The sequence below is a fragment of the Typopeltis vanoorti genome, chromosome 21, assembly GCF_054136105.1.
Source record: "Typopeltis vanoorti isolate ZY-2024b chromosome 21, IOZ_Tvanoo_1.0, whole genome shotgun sequence".
Classification (NCBI taxonomy): Eukaryota; Metazoa; Arthropoda; class Arachnida; order Uropygi; family Thelyphonidae; genus Typopeltis; species Typopeltis vanoorti.
Genome location: NC_143569.1, coordinates 78,670,893 through 78,688,978, shown reverse-complemented (window position 1 = coordinate 78,688,978; position 18,086 = coordinate 78,670,893). Strand labels below are relative to the sequence as shown.

The 18,086-nt window shown below is 35.8% G+C and overlaps 1 protein-coding gene across 3 annotated transcripts in view; it reads left to right on the top strand.

Annotated features, from left to right (window-relative positions):
* Positions 1-18,086, top strand: part of LOC150095019 (protein deacetylase HDAC6-like) — a 694,680-nt gene that overhangs the window by 422,728 nt on the left and 253,866 nt on the right. For all 3 annotated transcript variants that reach the window (XM_090411706.1, XM_090411707.1, XM_090411705.1), the window contains exon 21: positions 10,632-10,703. In XM_090411706.1, coding sequence (XP_090267832.1) covers positions 10,632-10,703 — 72 coding nt within the window. The remainder of the gene's footprint in view (positions 1-10,631; positions 10,704-18,086) is intronic.

Here is an 18,086-nt window from a genome sequence, read left to right as displayed (position 1 = left end):
TCATAATCTTGTTCATTTTCTCAGAATGGGATAACTTTATTGCTGGAAATTTTGAGGTTGTAAGGACAACGAATATCACAGAAAACTTCTTGTGTGCATTTTTCATAATTGTTCTTATTGTTGATATTGCTAAGTTTAAAGCAGCATTTATATCAGCTTGATGTTCACCTGCTTCTAACCACATTAACACTTGCAATTTTATATGTAGGAAAATGCTTTTTTTTTCTTACTATCTTTGATTTTGATATCCTATTTAAGGTTATATTGCAAGTGGACGTGTAATTTAGCACTTGTGTGAAATTAGCGATTTTTATCTATTTTGTTGTGTTTTTTTTCATCAGAAAATTAGAGTATGATAGTGTATTAATGTAGATTTTCATGATTTTAGAGTATTAGTATATTTATAACATTTTTATTGTGATATTTTCGACATGACACCAATGTGACAAACAATGGCGGAAAAGACCATGTCTGCCAATTTGAATTTGCAGGATATTATTCAGTGCAGTGTATGTGAAACATATGCATCAAGAAAATTAAAGAATATGTGGAAAGAAGTTGAAACTGGAGATAGAATATGTATTAAGTGTTTTAAAAGTGAGTGTCTGTTAGGTGACGAAAACATAACAAATACTGACGATAAGATGGAAAATGATGTTAATAATATCGAACATGTGGCTGTGGAAATAGACAAGAATGAAATGGATATCAGTAAAGAAATAGTACAATTAAATGTTATCCTTCATAGGACAAAGTGCAAAATTTTAAAACTGCAGAAGCAGCAAGAGTTAAGCAGGGCTGAAAAAAGAAAGAAGCAGATGATCCGAAAGAATAATAAAGACCAACCTAACAAACAAGAAAAACAAATAAAGGAGAAAATTATGTATGGAGACTCAATAATCAAGAGAGTACTTAACGAAAGTATTTCAAAATCATGTTTCCCAGGTGCAAAAATTCATGATATGAGCCATGCCATCCAGATTCAAAAAAGTAAGTAGAAGGAAATGATTGTTTTGGTTGGTACCAAGGATTTGAGAGGCGAGAAGTATTCTATGAGGGAGGATGTAAAGACGTTGTTAGAAGAGGCAAAACTGAAGCGCAAGAAGGTGAAGATAGTCTCCTACCACGCTACGATAGTGGCAAACTGAGGAGGAGGGCATTGGTATACATTTTGCACAATCTATATATAGATTGTACAAAAGAAATGATGTAGAATTTGTAGATCTGTGGTCTCTGTTTGATGGAAAGAAGGATTTGTACAATGTGGATGGACTACATCTGAATGGTTTTGGTGTTAGATGTCTGGAGAGAGCTTTGTTCTCCAAGCATGCTGATGTGCAAATTCAGGGAAACTTAAGCAATAAGGGTGGAAGCACGTGAGATTGTGTGAAGGCACCCATGAAACGAGTGAGTGTGAGAATGACCAAGTGAGGAATCTAGTCTCTCAAGCAAAAATATTGAATAGGTTAGTCAATTCAGAAAATAAAGGTGAGGGGGAAGGAATAAAGGGATGTTGCCATGCCATTTTTATATACTAATGCCAGAAGTATCAGAAACAAGAGGGACGAGTTTTTGGCATTGATTAGTGCAACCTTACCTTAGAGACTTAGCTAACAGCAGATGATGTAGTTACAGGGATATAATGTGAAGGGTTTAGTATTTTCAGGGAAGATAGGATGGGGGGAGGGGGAGTACTGCTGATGATTAGCAGATGAATTGCAACCAAAAAGAACAGGAGACAGGGGGGAGGGTGGCTGTTCATTTGAAGCAATCTGGTGTGAGATTAGGACCAATAAGACAAAATATACATTGTATATTTTGTCTTATTGGTCGTATTGTATTGGTTGTTGCTATAGGCCAGGGAATTTCACAGATGATCTGGAAGATATGCATCATCAAATTAGTAGAACGAGTACAGGTTGAATGATTATTATGGGGGATTTCAACTATGAAGATATAGACTGGAAGGAAGAAAGATTACATGGCAGAGAGGAAATAGAATTTATACACCTACTGAGAGATAATTACTTAAGGCAGCATGTGATGGATGGGGTCTAGGGGCAAGAGAGTATTGGACCTGGTCATAGTTCATTTTACACAAATTATGGAGTCTACAACCATGTTAGAAATAATTATTTTAATTTCCCAATGTTTCGACCGTCATATTAAGGTCATCTGGAGTATATGCATATATACATAGAGACAAGCTAAATGATTTCACATAGTGTGCTGAAGAGACAATGATTTGATCAATGGTTATTCTACTGGCCTGACCTCTAGTGAAAATAAAATAAAATAAAATTACAATAAATAAATTAAATGAAATAAAATAAATTAACTACATTAAAGCTATATTCTATTTAAGACAACATCAGAGAAACATTCTTTCATATAGATAGTTTTGTTACGGTGAAAATGATGTCCTAATTTAACATGACAATTTTTATATTAGATTTAGGATCCTGGATTACCTATGGTTCTATTTAAAATTAACTCTTAGGGAGAAAAGTTAAAGGCACATTAGTAGAATATGTGCCTTCCATATGTTTGGGATATTAAGACCATCATTATTGTTAAGATTACGGTGATTTATGAGAATTCTCACAGTCCTCCTTAAATTTACATTCATACCATGTTTTGGTGTGATGTAAACAACAGGTGCTTTTCCAGTAAATTCTATGTAAAATGTTCAGGCCATGATCAGAAAGACCAGCTTGACTAGTTATGATATTTAATGTGTCGTTTATGTTCCTTTTTTCTGATAGGAATTGTGCATCCTGTTTCCCCTATATAGGGCAAATTACAGGTACAATGAATATGGTATACCCCAGGGTGGGCCAGTGGAGGGAGTGGATCCTTGGATGTGTTGAGTAAGTTTTTTAATTTGGCAGAAAGTTTAAAGGTGGCTTTCAGGTTGTATTTTTGTAGTATTCTGTTTATATTGTCTGATATTCCTTTAATGTATGGAATGGTTACAGTTTCATGTTATTTTCTTTGTTTAATTGGCAGTCATGATGATGATTATATGCTAGTATATAATCATCAACTCAGAGTTTTGTCAGTTATTTACATATGTAAATAACTGACAGCGTTATATAGTGTTATGAGTGGGCACATGATCATAAAAATAAAGAATGAATCTGTTAATGTGTTTCTTGATGAGCTGGAAGTTGCATTCATTGGGGAATTGGGGGGGGGGGGGCTGTTCTTTGGAAAAAGCCGTTTTCCATACTGAGGTAGATAGAATGAAATGAGAAAAAAAAAATTCTTAATGCAGAAATAAAGTATCTGTTAGAAAACAGTTGCAGGGAGTTTATGAAAGATAGGTCATCTATTAAGTGAATTTCTCGTCTTCTGAATACATTTCTGGATTCTGTGAACAGTTTGGGTGCACTCTCCGAATGTGAGAACACCATTCTAAGGTAATTTTATTTTATGTGACTCCCCAGCAACGAAAGATTGTAAACCTTGAGTACATTAATACTATTAGGACAAAAGATTTTTATTTATTTTATTTTATTTTATTATTTTTTTTTTCACAGTCTGGAAACCCTTCTCTAAAAACCAAACATGGAAGTTTTTCGAGCCACTTCAGCCCTCCAGTAAGCAGGATGGTGATCTCATATTGGGCAATGAAACTCATCTCTCACCTACACACAGTCACAAGCATCTATGCTACAGCTGGTTGAACCCCATAGCCTGTTGATTGGAAAATGAATATGTTAATCACATGGCCAGCAAGTTGAGAACTACAAATGTAATAATTACAGCTCTCAGATTATTTTTCTGTTTTTCTATTATTGCTTTTGATACTTTCTTCATCCTTCCCCTTTAAAAGAAGCTCCTGATTCATCTTGTGCTTTAATTTTTTACCTGTTAGGCATGATAATTTTGATTTGCGTTCTTTCATATGGTCAACAAGTCAAGATCAATGTATAAGCATATGATATTAGTTTGAAAAAAGTTTTCAGGTCAATAAAGAGTCAAAGCAGTAAAGGGATATACATAGTCTGTACAAGCATACTGCATGAAATGGGGGGAGGGGGGTTTCTGATGTAATCTCCAGTTACTATGTCCATCTCCAGTTAACTGGAGATGGACATAGTGATAACGTCTTATCGCTATGCATGTGGTGTGATGAAACAACATAATAAATGTCATTCTGGCTAGACAGTTAAAGGTGTCTGCTGTTTTTGTCAATGTAAAAAGTAGCATATATAGCATTAGTGGAAAAGAGGTGAAACTAGCATAAGAATTACAGAAATACTATGTGAACATAATTGGTTCAACCGAGACAGTGAGGATTAAAACAGGTGAAATCCTTATACATAATAAGTATAAGATCATTTATTCAGGCAGTAATGATAAAGAAAAGGAAAGACACTATGTTTCAATATGGAAATACATATAATTTCACATGGAGGGCATATAGCTGGTGCATGAAAAATCTTATCAGTTGTATTATTGTTAAGATTGATAACTTCAGATTGGCCTGGAATTTAAGGCTATACATGAAATTTGAAAATGAAAGTGACCACTACTTAGTGTTGAGCAGAATTTTTTTTTTTTTTATTCTGGTCCACACATGAAAGGCCACAAAACCTATAGTACACTAGTACCGTGTCTGGCAAGAGGAATAGAAGAAAGGAGGAGTCTGTTCATATTTTGCTTGAATAGCCGAGGGCTTAATCTTTGGGAAAGGCAGAATGGGAGAGACTGTTTCAAAAGACAGAAGTAGATGGAATAAAATAGGAGGCAGTGAATTTGGCTTGGTGAGTTTTAAGATGGATGTCGTTGTAAAAGGGTGTTGGTTTGCAGTGGCTCTTGTTTTAATGATTTTGGAGGAGAGTGGAGGAATAATAGTGGCCAATTCAGCAGAGCACTGTCCATGAAAGTATCCGTAGAAGAGGTACAAGGCAGAAACTGAATGTCTATGAGAGAGAGAGAGAGAGATTGAAGTGGGTCTGTGTGTGAGAGAGGGATCATTACTTAACCAGATTGCCCTCTTCTGAATCAAGCAATCTTAGAGCAGATTTTGGTGCCTTCCCCAAAATCCATAAAGTATTAGAATCCTGAGGATTCTAATGCTTTAGCACTAACAGGTTTGTTGAATGAAAAGGAGGAATGGAGTGTACTGTCATCAGCAAAGCTATGGATAGGATTAGAAGTCTGTGAGAGTAGGTCATTTATATACAAGAGGAAGAGAGTAGATGAAAGAACAGAACCCTGGGGTACTCCTGTATTAGTGGAGAAATTTGAGGCAAGTAAGCTGTTCACCATGACATGTAGTGAGCAACCAGTGAGAAAGTTGGTGATCCAGTTGCAGAGTGGGGAAGGCAGTCCAGATGGTACTGTAGTCACCTCACCAAAAGACAAGGCCAACAGTTTGGTGAGTATGCCCCTATGCCAAACCCAATGAAATGCCTTTGAAATGTTGAGGGAAATCACATGAGCTCCAAATTTCTCTGTAGCTTGAGTCCATAGGTGAGTGGTGAAAGCAAGATTAGCTGTAGATCGAGAATGGCATACTGCTGGTCACTGATTAGTTGGTATGTCTCTATGGTTCAAGAGTTGATTGTTGATGACCTTCACCATAATTTTTGAGAGAACAGAAGTGAGAGCAATTGGATGGCAGTTCATTGGTTGACTTTTATCACTTTTCTTTGGGATGGGTTGGATATTGACCTATTTCCATGTTGTCGGGTAGATACCAGTCGAGTAAGATAGATTGAAGAGGTGATACAGGAGAGAGGTGTTAGTTCTGCGGCACAATTTTTTAACACAATAGGTGGGAAACCATCAGGACCAGATGCCTTGTTTGTGTTCTGGTTGTTATGGATCCTTCAGATTTCTTTTTGTCAGAAATCTGTGTGAGACATGAGGGGAGCCATTCTTTGTGGAGTGGAGGGAACCTTGCCCAGGTCATCAGTGCAGGAATTGGAAGAGAAGAGTGATGTAAGTAAGTTGGCCTTGTCTTTTGGTGAGGTGACCTACAGTACCATCTGGATGTGAGAGTGGTGGAAACCTGGGTGGGCAGAAGTTGCACCCAGGGCCTTGGCAAGGAACCAGAAGGAGCAACTGCCATTTGGGCAGGTGGCGAGTTTGCAGTATTTGGCCCTTTCAAAGTCTGACTTGGACTTGGTGATGATTCTTTTACAACTGTTGCAAACTGCAGTATAGACAGAGAGGGCAGCTGGAGTTTTATACTTGAGCCAATTGTGGTAAGCAGAGGTTTTTTTCTTTTACTGCATTGGCACACTTTTTTTGAGAACCAAGGCTTGGATGGTGGCTAAGAGTTTGGACTGGAATAGGGGATGAATGCCTTCGTTCCTGTGAAGATGATTTCTGTCATTCGATTTGAGCAGATGTTTGAATTAGAAGAACTGAAGCAGTAATTGGACCATGGGAAAAAGGAATAGAAGTCATGGGCCTCCTAGTTGGTACTCTTGTAGTGCCAAAGGACATGAGCGTGTTAACTGGTAGGTGTAGGTTGTTCTACAGCAGAAGAGACTTGTATGAGGTTGTGGTCCAAGTTTCCAAGAGGAGAATCAACAGCTACAATATACCTGGAAGGGGGAGCTTGTTAGGAAGAAGTCAAGTGTGTTGGCAAATTGGAGGAGATTGTCTGGTATTCTGGTGGGAAGATTAATGATCTGAGATAGGGAATTGCTGATGCCAAACACTTCGGCATCCCTGCCTGTTTGATCGGTGAAACTGGAGAAGGGAAGCCAATATGATTGTGGACTTTGAAGTCCCCAAGAAGGATGACCTCACTATTGGGGTATTTAGACTGGAGAAAAGGATAGGAGAAGAATCATATTAAGAATGAAGATGTCAGTAGGAGAAAAATCATATTCATTTTTAAACTATTTTGTGCTTGCTATTAAATACTGACTATTTTATTACTAAATCACTTAAGGAATTGACAACATAGATAAGAATATAAATTAAATTACACTTTAATAAATATTTCTGATATTTCGACATCACGTTGTCATCTTCAAAAGGAACTTACAAAAAAAGCACGTGTGTGTAGGCACTACAAAACAGTAACTGAGAATGAAGTGATGAAGCTATTGTTCTCCTAAAAGTCCTGATGGTGCTGGGCTGATGGTCTGCTGATTGAGACCTTCAGCCCAATGGCCAAGAACACCTACATAGCCCGCTAGGGGGGGGGGGGACCATCAGGACTTTTAGGAGAACAATAGCTTCATCACTTCATTCTCAGTTACTGTGTTGTAGTGCCTACGTGCACGTGCCTTTTTTGTAAGTTCTTTTTGAAGATGGCAACGTGACATTGTCGAAATATCGGAAATATTTATTAAAGTGTAATTTAATTTATATTCTTATCTACATTGTCAATTCCTTAAGTGATTTAGTAATGCATAACCAACGTATAAGCTTGTCTACGAGAATTACTGACTATTTTAAGCACAGTTTTTTCATATGCCAACATAACACAAATTAAATATAAATATTTAGCCAGAGCAGCTATTTCAAAACATGACTAATTTTTCTAATTTCGAAAGACCTTAAATTAATTGATTGCATTAACATGTTTATGTTGAAATATAAAACCAAAAGTTTTATTTTTTTTTGTCTTTATTTATTTTGTAATTTCTAAATTTTATTGTATAAAATCAGTGTTTATTCTAGCCTATTATTATTATTATTACATGACACCTCAAGTCCAAAGATTCATCGAGGGAGGGCACCTGTTCTACAACTCTCAGTCTCCACCACTGAATCCACCAACTATAGCAAAACACATCACCTACGCCAATGCTATCTACTCCCACCACCACCACTACTATTTTCACAGACAATCACAAACATTCATGCCCATGGCAGGATTCAAACCTGCAGCCTTTTGGCTGGAGAGCAGCTACACTAACAACTCATTTTTATGTGCAGAATATTTGCATTAATGTTTTAATTAATGAAATGAAAGTATTTGTTATGGTACTGCAAAGGATATCAAGTAGAAACAAGATGCTGAAATTATTTTACGTCTGTATAACTTGTATTGGAGCTGTTGTGCAACTAATATTTACTGTTGTTTTTCAGAGAGAGAGAGAGATGGTGTGACTTGGGGGTGGGGGGGGGGTTGCATAAAGTGTAAACAGAATTAGAGGAGTTCATTCCTTATGCTTAAAGCTAGTAGCAATGAACATTTCACATTTTCACATCGTATCTAAATGTCATTTATTATATGAATGTGAGTTTCAATCCACATGTTATAGCAGACAAGGAAGGTACAAGAACACTGTCATGAGTTGAATTAGTTGTGATGAAAATCATTCGAATCTGTTATTAAATTTGTAAACATCCATACTAATGCATTTTGAATGCTTTAATTAGTAGCTTTACTTCTTTAGAGGCAGAAGTTTATGTGAAAAATCTGCAGTGAGTAAAATGGTTTCATGTTTGTATTTATTAAAATGGATGGCTTTCCTCTGGATAGTGTGTATTTCTGGAATATTTATACAAGTAAATTATACACTGCCTTAATTAATTTTTCATAAAACCTAATATATGTTATTCAGCTTTTAAGGAAAATTATGTAATTCTGCTAAACGATTGTCCATGCTAGAATTATTATTAATAATAATAAACTAATTCTTAAATGAAAGAATTTTAATGTGCAGATGTTTCTGATATATTTTATTGTAATAGTATACAGTACATTATTGCAGTATTGAATGCTTGCTGGCATAAAAGTGGCAGGAAATGAGATAATTACTTGGAGTGACATATATGGCTATTAACATCAGTCACTTAGTGTGGTAGCTATTCTAGCAAAAAGATTCCAAAACCAAAAGTTAATTGCTCTCCACATATGTGTTTACTTCTGATACCAAATGATAAGTCAGTCATTCCTGGAAAAAATGTTTGTTTCCAAGCATTTTAAAAAAATATACAGCCTGCAGATTTATGAAGCAATTGTAAATACAAATTTCCCATAGACAGTTAACAGGAATGAAACTCTATGCTAAGAAATAGGATATATTTTTTTTAGTTCTCCATAGCTCAGTTGGTTTAGAAACTCTTTGGTTGGAAAGACCCTGCCAAAAAACCTTTAGCGGGTATTTTCAATCAGATGGTGATTAGCCGGTCTTGTACAGAGGTGGAAGGTTTTTCCCTTTCAGAAACTGATTCGTGCCCCTCAAAACAGGCAGACTGGCCAAACATGCAATATACAGACATAATGCACTTCAGGAATAAGGATTAACCGTCCTAGTCTGTCAAATTTTGGTTTCGAATACCTGCACAGTGATGTGGGGTCTATGTATAAGCATAAATCAGTAAGTACACAAATTATAGAAATCAGCAATATGTATATATGCCTAAATTTTGCATAACTGAAATTAATGAACTTAATTTAGAAATTAATAACAGTCAGGTTTTTAACATACAGCAATCAATCAATCAATCAAGCAAGCAAGGTATACACTATGAAACTTCTTCACATAGTATAGTGCACAAATGGTAAAAATAAGCTGTATATATATAAATGCTTATGTTCTTTGGTCTTGCTAAATTTTAGAAGTCAGTATTTCTTAACTAACTAAAAGCAAACTTGAGAGTCTGCTTTAAAATAGTAAATTAATGATAAGAAGAATAAGCATCAATATGTTTATTTAATATAAACATATTTATTCATTTATTTTATTTCAAACATTTATTTTAATATAAACATATATTCAATATGACCATAACAAAACAAACACAAACAGAGATTATATATAAAAGTGATGAATTTGTTTAAGGCATTATACTTTTTTTAAACTGACAGTGTTGTGATTCTTTCCATTATAGTACCCATTTGATGTTAGATTTACAGTTTATCATATTTCTACGTATTTATAGAGTGATGTCTAGTGTTAAGGAAAAAAATAAAAACGTGATTAAATTCTGCTGACTGCACAGGAGCACGAATGTATTGTAGGCAAGTGCAATTTCAGGGGGTCAGTTGAGCTGAGGTTCGAATCTTTGAAGTATCACTGCTTCTGAGCTGAGATAAATGGTAGATTACTGAATTTATGAAATTATATGCTATTGTAACTTACAAATAGGTCATTTCACTGAGATTCAAATCTTGGAACCAAGAATCCTTTGGATACTTGATTCAGAGATAATATCAGATCTTTTCACTGGAAAATGTTGAAATAGATAACCATCGTTATAACAATTTGCATTTGAATTTTCCATTGTTCTTCTAATTTTTTTAACTGATGATGATTTGTAATACTCAAAATGAAATATTTTTTAATTAGTTTTAGCTAATTAAATACTTTGCCTTTCACTGTGATTTAGCTATTCTTTTTTGAGTTATAGTGAAAGGTTGTATTGGACATAAGAATATAAAAATAAAAACGGAAAAAGAAGAAGATGGCACAATGCATTTAGTATTTCTTTAGAAGATCTGACTGTTAGAGCTGATAGTATTTGAGACTAAAAATTAATAGATTAATTTGGAAGAAAATTGTTGTTACAAAGGTAGTAATGATGAAAACTTAATTGTTTGGTCTATGATATGTTATTCTGTACACCTCTTGAGAATAAATATCAGCAAATTATGATAATGAGATGCAATTTCTTCTTTTTAATCCTTCCTCTTTTTCATTCAGGCAACATTTAAATGTGCAACTTTGGCTACTGGTTGCTTACTGCAAACGATAGATGCTGTACTCTCCAAAGAAGTAAGTAATAAGTTGATATTTTTATTACTTAATGCTTATTGCAACACAGCTGCAAGTCAGCATGTAATTTATATATGTTTATATAGTAGTGGCAATTGATGTATCTTTTTATGTAATTTTTATTATATAAGATATATAAATACACCTGATGATGATGCAAAGATAGTTAGGACAAACAAGAATGTGACTGACATGCAGTATTTGCAGAATGATTTGAATAATCTGGAATTTGAGCTTGTGAAAATGGCTGTCATTTCAATATCAGTAAAATGTAAAGTTATGCACTTTGGTGTGATGAAATATCTAATGGCATATTATATTGGCAGGATAATAGAAGAAATTGACCAGGATAGGGATCTCAGAGTTTTAGTAGACAGGAAGTTGAAGTTCAGAGGCCATATAACAAAGATTGCAAATATATAACTCAGAGGATAATTGCAATGCTGAAAGGATAAGGAAGTAATTTTTGCAAAGGAGAGTATTAAAAGATGATATCGGAACTATGACGTCAATTATGAGGAAGGATTGAGAATTTGTGGAATGCAGACATTAGGACTCCCCTTGATGAGTCCCAGACCCCACTCCCAAAGATCTGTTATAATAATAAACTCTTGCAGGCCCTTAAGACCCACAAGTTGCCAAGTATCCTTGGCTTTCTGAACTGTGATTTTAGGATAAGTTGGTTAGTTTTATGCCTAAATTAGTTTTGCATGTAAATTGCATGTGTTCTGACTGGTTTACCAGGTTGAGGAGTGAAAAACCTGAGAAAAATTCTGCACCTATGAGATTGGCTAACAGACCTTCAATTGAAAAGTGCTCCAATAAAGGTTATTCACATGGCATGATGGATGTCTTCCTCTCATCAAATTTCTTTATCAATGCTGATAAAGCATTCTGTATTCCTGTCCATGCTCTTCTATACATTAATGACCTTCTCTTTCTCTAACTTCAAATCTTATCCATAGTTTTTGCTGATGCTCTTCATTTCTCTTCCTCATTCAAAAAACCCAAATGATTTTCAAAACCAATGTCTTAAACATTGATCTCACCATGCTGAAGTGAAGTGAAAATAATGTGTGAATTTCAGTGTTACTCAAACACAGTTGTGTGTTATTACCTGGAAGGATGAGCCTACTTCACTTCCTCTTACTTTTGATAGTTTTCTGATTTCCATATCTGATCAGTTTTCTCTTTTTTTCAACTGACTTTCTCATTCAGCTTCCATCCATTTTTCATATATCCAAGATGGGTTGAGTCCTCTAATTAGGATTTTAGGCAAATAAAACAGCTGGCTTACCACTCCTCTGCTGCATCTTCTTAGAGTATGCCTGTATATGTATGCATTCACGGAAATGGTATGCCTGTTTTGTGGGATGGAAAACCTGAATTCCCATGAGGAAAACACCCTCCATCTCTGTATGAGACCACCTAACTCAACTTTAGTTGGAAACCCTTAATAGATTTTTTGTGTCCTGGACAGGATTAAAACCCAGGTCTTTCTAAACAAAAGGCTCCATCATAACCAACTGAGCTACAGAGGCTCACATCCAGCTTATCCTGGCATAAACATATTGCAATCATAGCCATCTCATCAACATATTCTTTTTATTCAAAACTGCTTATTTCACACAAAACTACTAACCCAGTGGCAGCTCTTCCATAAGGACTGCAGGGCTGGATGTGGGCCTTATGGATGAACCGCCACTGCCTAAAATTTGAGATTCACCATCATCATCATCATCATCAAATTCCTGCCATGTACCCTCAAGGGGTGTACAGGATATGACAGTACTACATGAAAAAATTACATCATTACTAACTTCCTATCTACAATTTTCCTCCAAATCAGTCTGTTACTTGTCAAGACTCCAACATTATCAGATCTTATATTTCTATCGTCTAAGGCACTTTGTACCGTATCAATCCACCTATACCTTGGTCTTCCTCTGGGTCGTTTTCCTGCCAACCTGGCAGAGAACACTTGTTTTGCTAATCTTTCCTCTCCCATTCTATTTAAGTGACCATACCATCTGAGATTAGCTCTGCTAACGCATTCCTGGATGCTGACAATGTCAAGTTCTTTCCTAATATCCTCATTTTTAATATGATATTGCCATTGATGCCATCTGTTCACGCCTCTAATCTTTCTCAGGACTCTCATATCTGCGGTCTCTAGTCTTTGGTCAAGTGTTTTACTTCTGACCCAGTTCTCAGATCCACAAGTTAAAACTGGTTTGAACACTGTCTTGTATACAGCTAATTTAGTGTTCCGACTAATTTCTCTCTTATTCCATATGAATTTATTCAGTTGACTTCCCACCATACCAGCTTTGTTGATTCTGTTGTCTATTTCTATATTTAATTTACCATCTTCAGTAAAAATCGTGCCTAAGTAGCTGAAATGTTTTACTTGTTCCACAGGTTCACCATTCACAACACAGTTGACATTTTCAATGATTCTGCCTATTTTGATTGTCTTTGTCTTTTTATTGCTGACCTTCATACCATATCTATTACAACACCTATTCAATTTAGTCAGAGAATCTTGCAGACTTGTAGCGGATTTATTTAGAAGTATAACATCATCTGCATAAAGCAAAGAGCTGACATTAACATCTCCAATTTTGATATCAGGTTTAATACCACATTCCTTCATAATGTGATCCTTATAGATAATGAATAACAGAGGGGATAATGTACATCCTTGTCTCACACCAGATTTAACATTAAACCATCTTCCTGTACTTCCTTCAATTCTAACTGCTGACTCACAACTCAAATAAAGACTAAGTATTGCTTGATATAATGCCCCATTGACACCATATAACTGCAGCGTATTGAATAGCTTCTCTCTTGGCACCTTGTCATATGCCTTTTCCAAATCGACAAAACTTAAATACAGATCTTTGTTATATTCCCATGCTTTCTCGACTATTTGTCGTAAAGTGAAGATCTGATCCTGACAGCCTCTATTTGGCCTGAATCCAGCTTGTTCTTCACCAAGCTTTTCTTCCACAATTCTTCTCAACCGTTTCTCAAGTATACTTGCATAGATCTTGCCAGGAACACTCAGTAGGGAAATACCTCTGTAATTCTCACATTCAGTTTTATTTCCCTTTTTATATATGGGTACTATGAGAGCTCTACTCCAATCATCGGTAATTCGTCCCTCTGTCCAGGCTTTCTGAACTATGCAGTGCAGCCACTGTAAGACTCTTATACCACCATACTTCAGCATTTCTGGTCGAATATCATCTACTCCTGCTGCCTTTCCACATTTCAAGCCTTTGATGGCTTTTTCTACTTCAAGTATGGATATGTATTCCTGACTGCATGCCTGGTCAGTGTTTTTTATCACTGTGCTGTCATCACTGCTTGTTTCATTTAGCAGTTTTTCAAAGTAATTACTCCATACTTCAAGGATATCTTTTTCTCCTGTTTTCATTTCACCTTTATCATCTCTAATTCCTTTTACAGCACTCTTTCCTCCATTCCTAAGCTTCTTCAACAACCTCCAGAATATTTTGCCACCTTCTTGATATTTATTTTCTATATTCTTGCCAAAGTCCTCCCATGACTTTTGTTTAGCTAGTTTTACACACTGTTTAGCTTTCTTACATTTGTCTCTGTATTCTGTAAGAGTAAAAGCTGACTTATTTGCCAGGAACTTTTGATATGCTTTCTTCTTTTCCTTCACTGCCTCTTTAACTTCCTGTGTCCACCAGGGAGTTCTGATTTTTTTATCTTTGCACACAACCTCACCACATGCCTCTCTGGCAGAATCAATCAATGTTTCCTTCAGAGTTTGCCACTGAATCTCCAAGGTTTGATTCCTGTTCTCAAACTCTTTCATTTTCTTTTCAATAATATTCCTGTATTTTAGTCTACAGTTTACATCTGAGAGCTGCTCAACTTTTATTCGCTTTAAAACTTTCTTACATGTTATTCTTTTCAATATGAAATTCAATTTTATCCTGCTCAAGACTAAATAGTGATCACTTCCAATTTCAAATCCTCTGTACACTCTGGTGTCCTGCACCAGGGAGAAAACATCGCTATCAACAATAACATAGTCAATGAGACTTTTCTTATTCCTAGCCTCTTCTCTCCATGTGAATTTGTGCACATTTTTATGTTGGAACATGGTGTTAGTAATAACCAGTCCATGTCCTGAGCAGAAATCCAACAGATATTTGCCATTATTATTAGCTTTGCTCTTTTCTCCAAATTTTCCCAAAATATTTTTGTATGTCTCACAATCATTTCCTACTCTACTATTTAGATCCCCAACAAGGACCAACTTTTCCTTTTTCATTGTGTCAGTTGCTTTTTCTAAAGCCTCAAAAAATTCCTCCACTTCTACTTTAGTAGAACCTTCTGTGGGACCATAGGCACAAATAAGTCTCATTGTCCAGTTCCCCATTCTCATATTTGCCCACATTACTCTACTTGAGACTGACTGCCATTCAAGAAGATTAGCCTCATATTTTGTGTTGAATACTATGGCTACTCCTTCTTTTCCTTGATTGTTATTGCCTGAATATAACATTTTGTATTTATTGCTCAGAAAGATCTCACCAGTTTTGGTCTTTTTTGTTTCAGTCACCCCTATTATGTCGATCTGGTACTTATCTAATTCCTCAGCTAGCTCCATTTCTTTGCCATTCAGGCTTCTTACATTGATAGTACCGATCTTTAACTCTGGTGATGTTGAGTTGGGGTTTGTTTTCAGATTTGTTCCAGTAGCTGACTTTTCGCTGTTCGCCCTGGTTCCCTGGCGAAAACAACGGGGGCCTTGTTTAACCGGGCGACGCCCCAGCTGGCATGAAATTTTGTCATGTTGTACCATCATTTTTTATTTTGGTTTAACCAATAAGAATACAATTTGGTCGGCTAAATCCCAAATTGCCAGCCCATCCTCGTTCGTTCAGTATCAAAGTAGATACCCAACAGGGTGCACCACGAGAAGGTGAGGATTGGACATTAGGTCAGAAGCCCTGGTCGGTTCTCCGCATTCCTTTAAAGGCTATGTGGAGGTCTCCTCTCAGTTATACAGCTTTGACCCTTAAGCACCCCCAAGAGATTCACATTTGAGATTCACCATATGAATCTCAAATGTGACCAATCTTAGAATAGGTTCCCACATTGAGGGTGGTGCACCCAAAACCTCCCTAAGAATTCTTAATTGTATTCATTAGTGGACAATATCTTACCTGATGAGCCCTCTCTTGCAAATGCCCACCAGTGGCACAAACTTCTACAATGTCCATGAAAAAGTTACTTTCTCAGTGACACTCTTTCTGTATTATGCTTTTCTTTTTATAAATCCCTTTGGTGGAATTGCTCTGCCAAACTGGCCACTCTCAGAACATCCATATGCAGTTCAGCACCAAACATATCAAACCAACTTCATTACATGTACCTCTGTTCTTTGGAACAGTTTTCTCTGTACTGTATTTTTACAATGACTATGAACCCCCCCTTTCCCCACTCTAGCTTTTCAAGAAACACTTGTTAATAGATCCCTTCCTTCTCTTTGACTACTTGCACACACACACACACACACACACACACACACACACACACACACACACACACACACAGTCCTGTTATATTATAGGTTTTGTGCATATGTGTGAAATCGAATAAACTTAAAAGACATTTGGAAACACTTCATAAGGAGTATGTTAACAAACCTTGAGAGGTCTTTGCTGTCAAATTGAAATGTTTTAAAAGCAAAAATCTAGCATTAAAAACGTTTTGTCTGTAAATAAAAAAGCATTATTAGCTGCTTACAAAATTGCATATAAAATAGCTAGGTGCAAAAAGCCGCACACTATTGGAGAAGACCTAATTCTGCCAGCTGCGATTGATATTGTGGATACTATGCTTGGAAAAGTTTTACTAACAACTACAGTGCATACCTCTATCAAATGATACTGTTGCTTGGCGAATTGGTGATATAATGAAGATATGCAGCAACAACTTTTGTCGAAGCTTTGTGACCAATTATTCTCAATTCAGCTTGACGAGGCAGCGGATAGCAAAAAGGATTGTCATTTAATTGCTTATGTTCGATTTTGCAATGGATTATCAGAGGTTGAAGGGTTATTGTTTTGTAAACCAATCAAAAGAAGAGCCACAGCACCTGAATTGTTTAAATATTGGATGATTTTATATGCAAAGCAAACATACAGTGGAAAAATTGTATTGGAATTTGCACTGATGCTGCTCGCGCTATGTCTGGAAGATTTAAAAGTTTACAAGTGTTTGTGAGGAAAAAATCCCCACAATGTATTTGGAAACATTGCATGATTCATAGGAAACTCTTGCCGCAAAGGAAATTAGTCCTGGTCTAAGCATTGTGTTAACAACAGTTATAGCCATGTGAATTATATAAAAATGAGACCCTTAACAGCAAGACTGTTTTCTGAACTTTGCAAAGACATGGCTGGAGAGCGGAACATTCAGCATTACTATTTTACTGCAAGACAAGATGGTTTTCACAGGGAAAATGTTTACGACATGTTTGTGAATTAAGAGACAAAATAGCAATCTTCTTGGAAGAGGAAAATCACGAAGAAGCAGAGAAGTTTAGAGACCACTTATTTGTGATGAAATTGAGCTACTTTTCATCACAAATAAGTGAACATATTCAAGAAACTAAATATATTAATCCTGCAACTCCAAGGAAAAAATACAGATAGAGATGAGTGACAAAGTTAATGCTTTTTTGTGAAAAACTAGAGTTATGGAACAAAAAGGTAAAGCAACAAAAATTAGAAATGTTTGCAAATGTGGATGAATTTATCAAAACCTACAATGCAGAGAGCAACACATCAAAGTTTTATTTGCAACTATTGAAAATCATTTAACAATGTTGATGAAGAATTTTAGAAACTATTTTATAACCAAAGATAACATAATGGCAATGTGTGAGTGGGTTAGAAACCTAGAAGCCCATTTCAAATTACCCCTGAAAGTTTCTCAATTGAAGAAGAGGAACAATTTATAAACTTCATGTCAAGCGACAAAATCAAAAGACAATTTGCATCTACATCGCTATTTGAATTTTGGGCTGGTGTTGATGATGAATTTTCTGCGCTAAAGTCAAGAGCTTTTCGTGCATTTTTGCCATTTCCAACATCTTATCTTTGTGAAATTGAGTTTTCTGCAGTGGCTGCCTTAAAAACAAAATATAGATCTCAGTTCAATATAGAAAGAGAACTAAGAATGTCTATTTCCAATGTATCACCATCATATGAAAAGCTTTGCTCCGCAACACAGGCCCAAGAAAGCCATTAATTTTTTAATTCATTGTTATTGTTTAGTTTTAATTAGTTGATTGGTATATTTTGCAATATTGATATGTTCCCATAAATG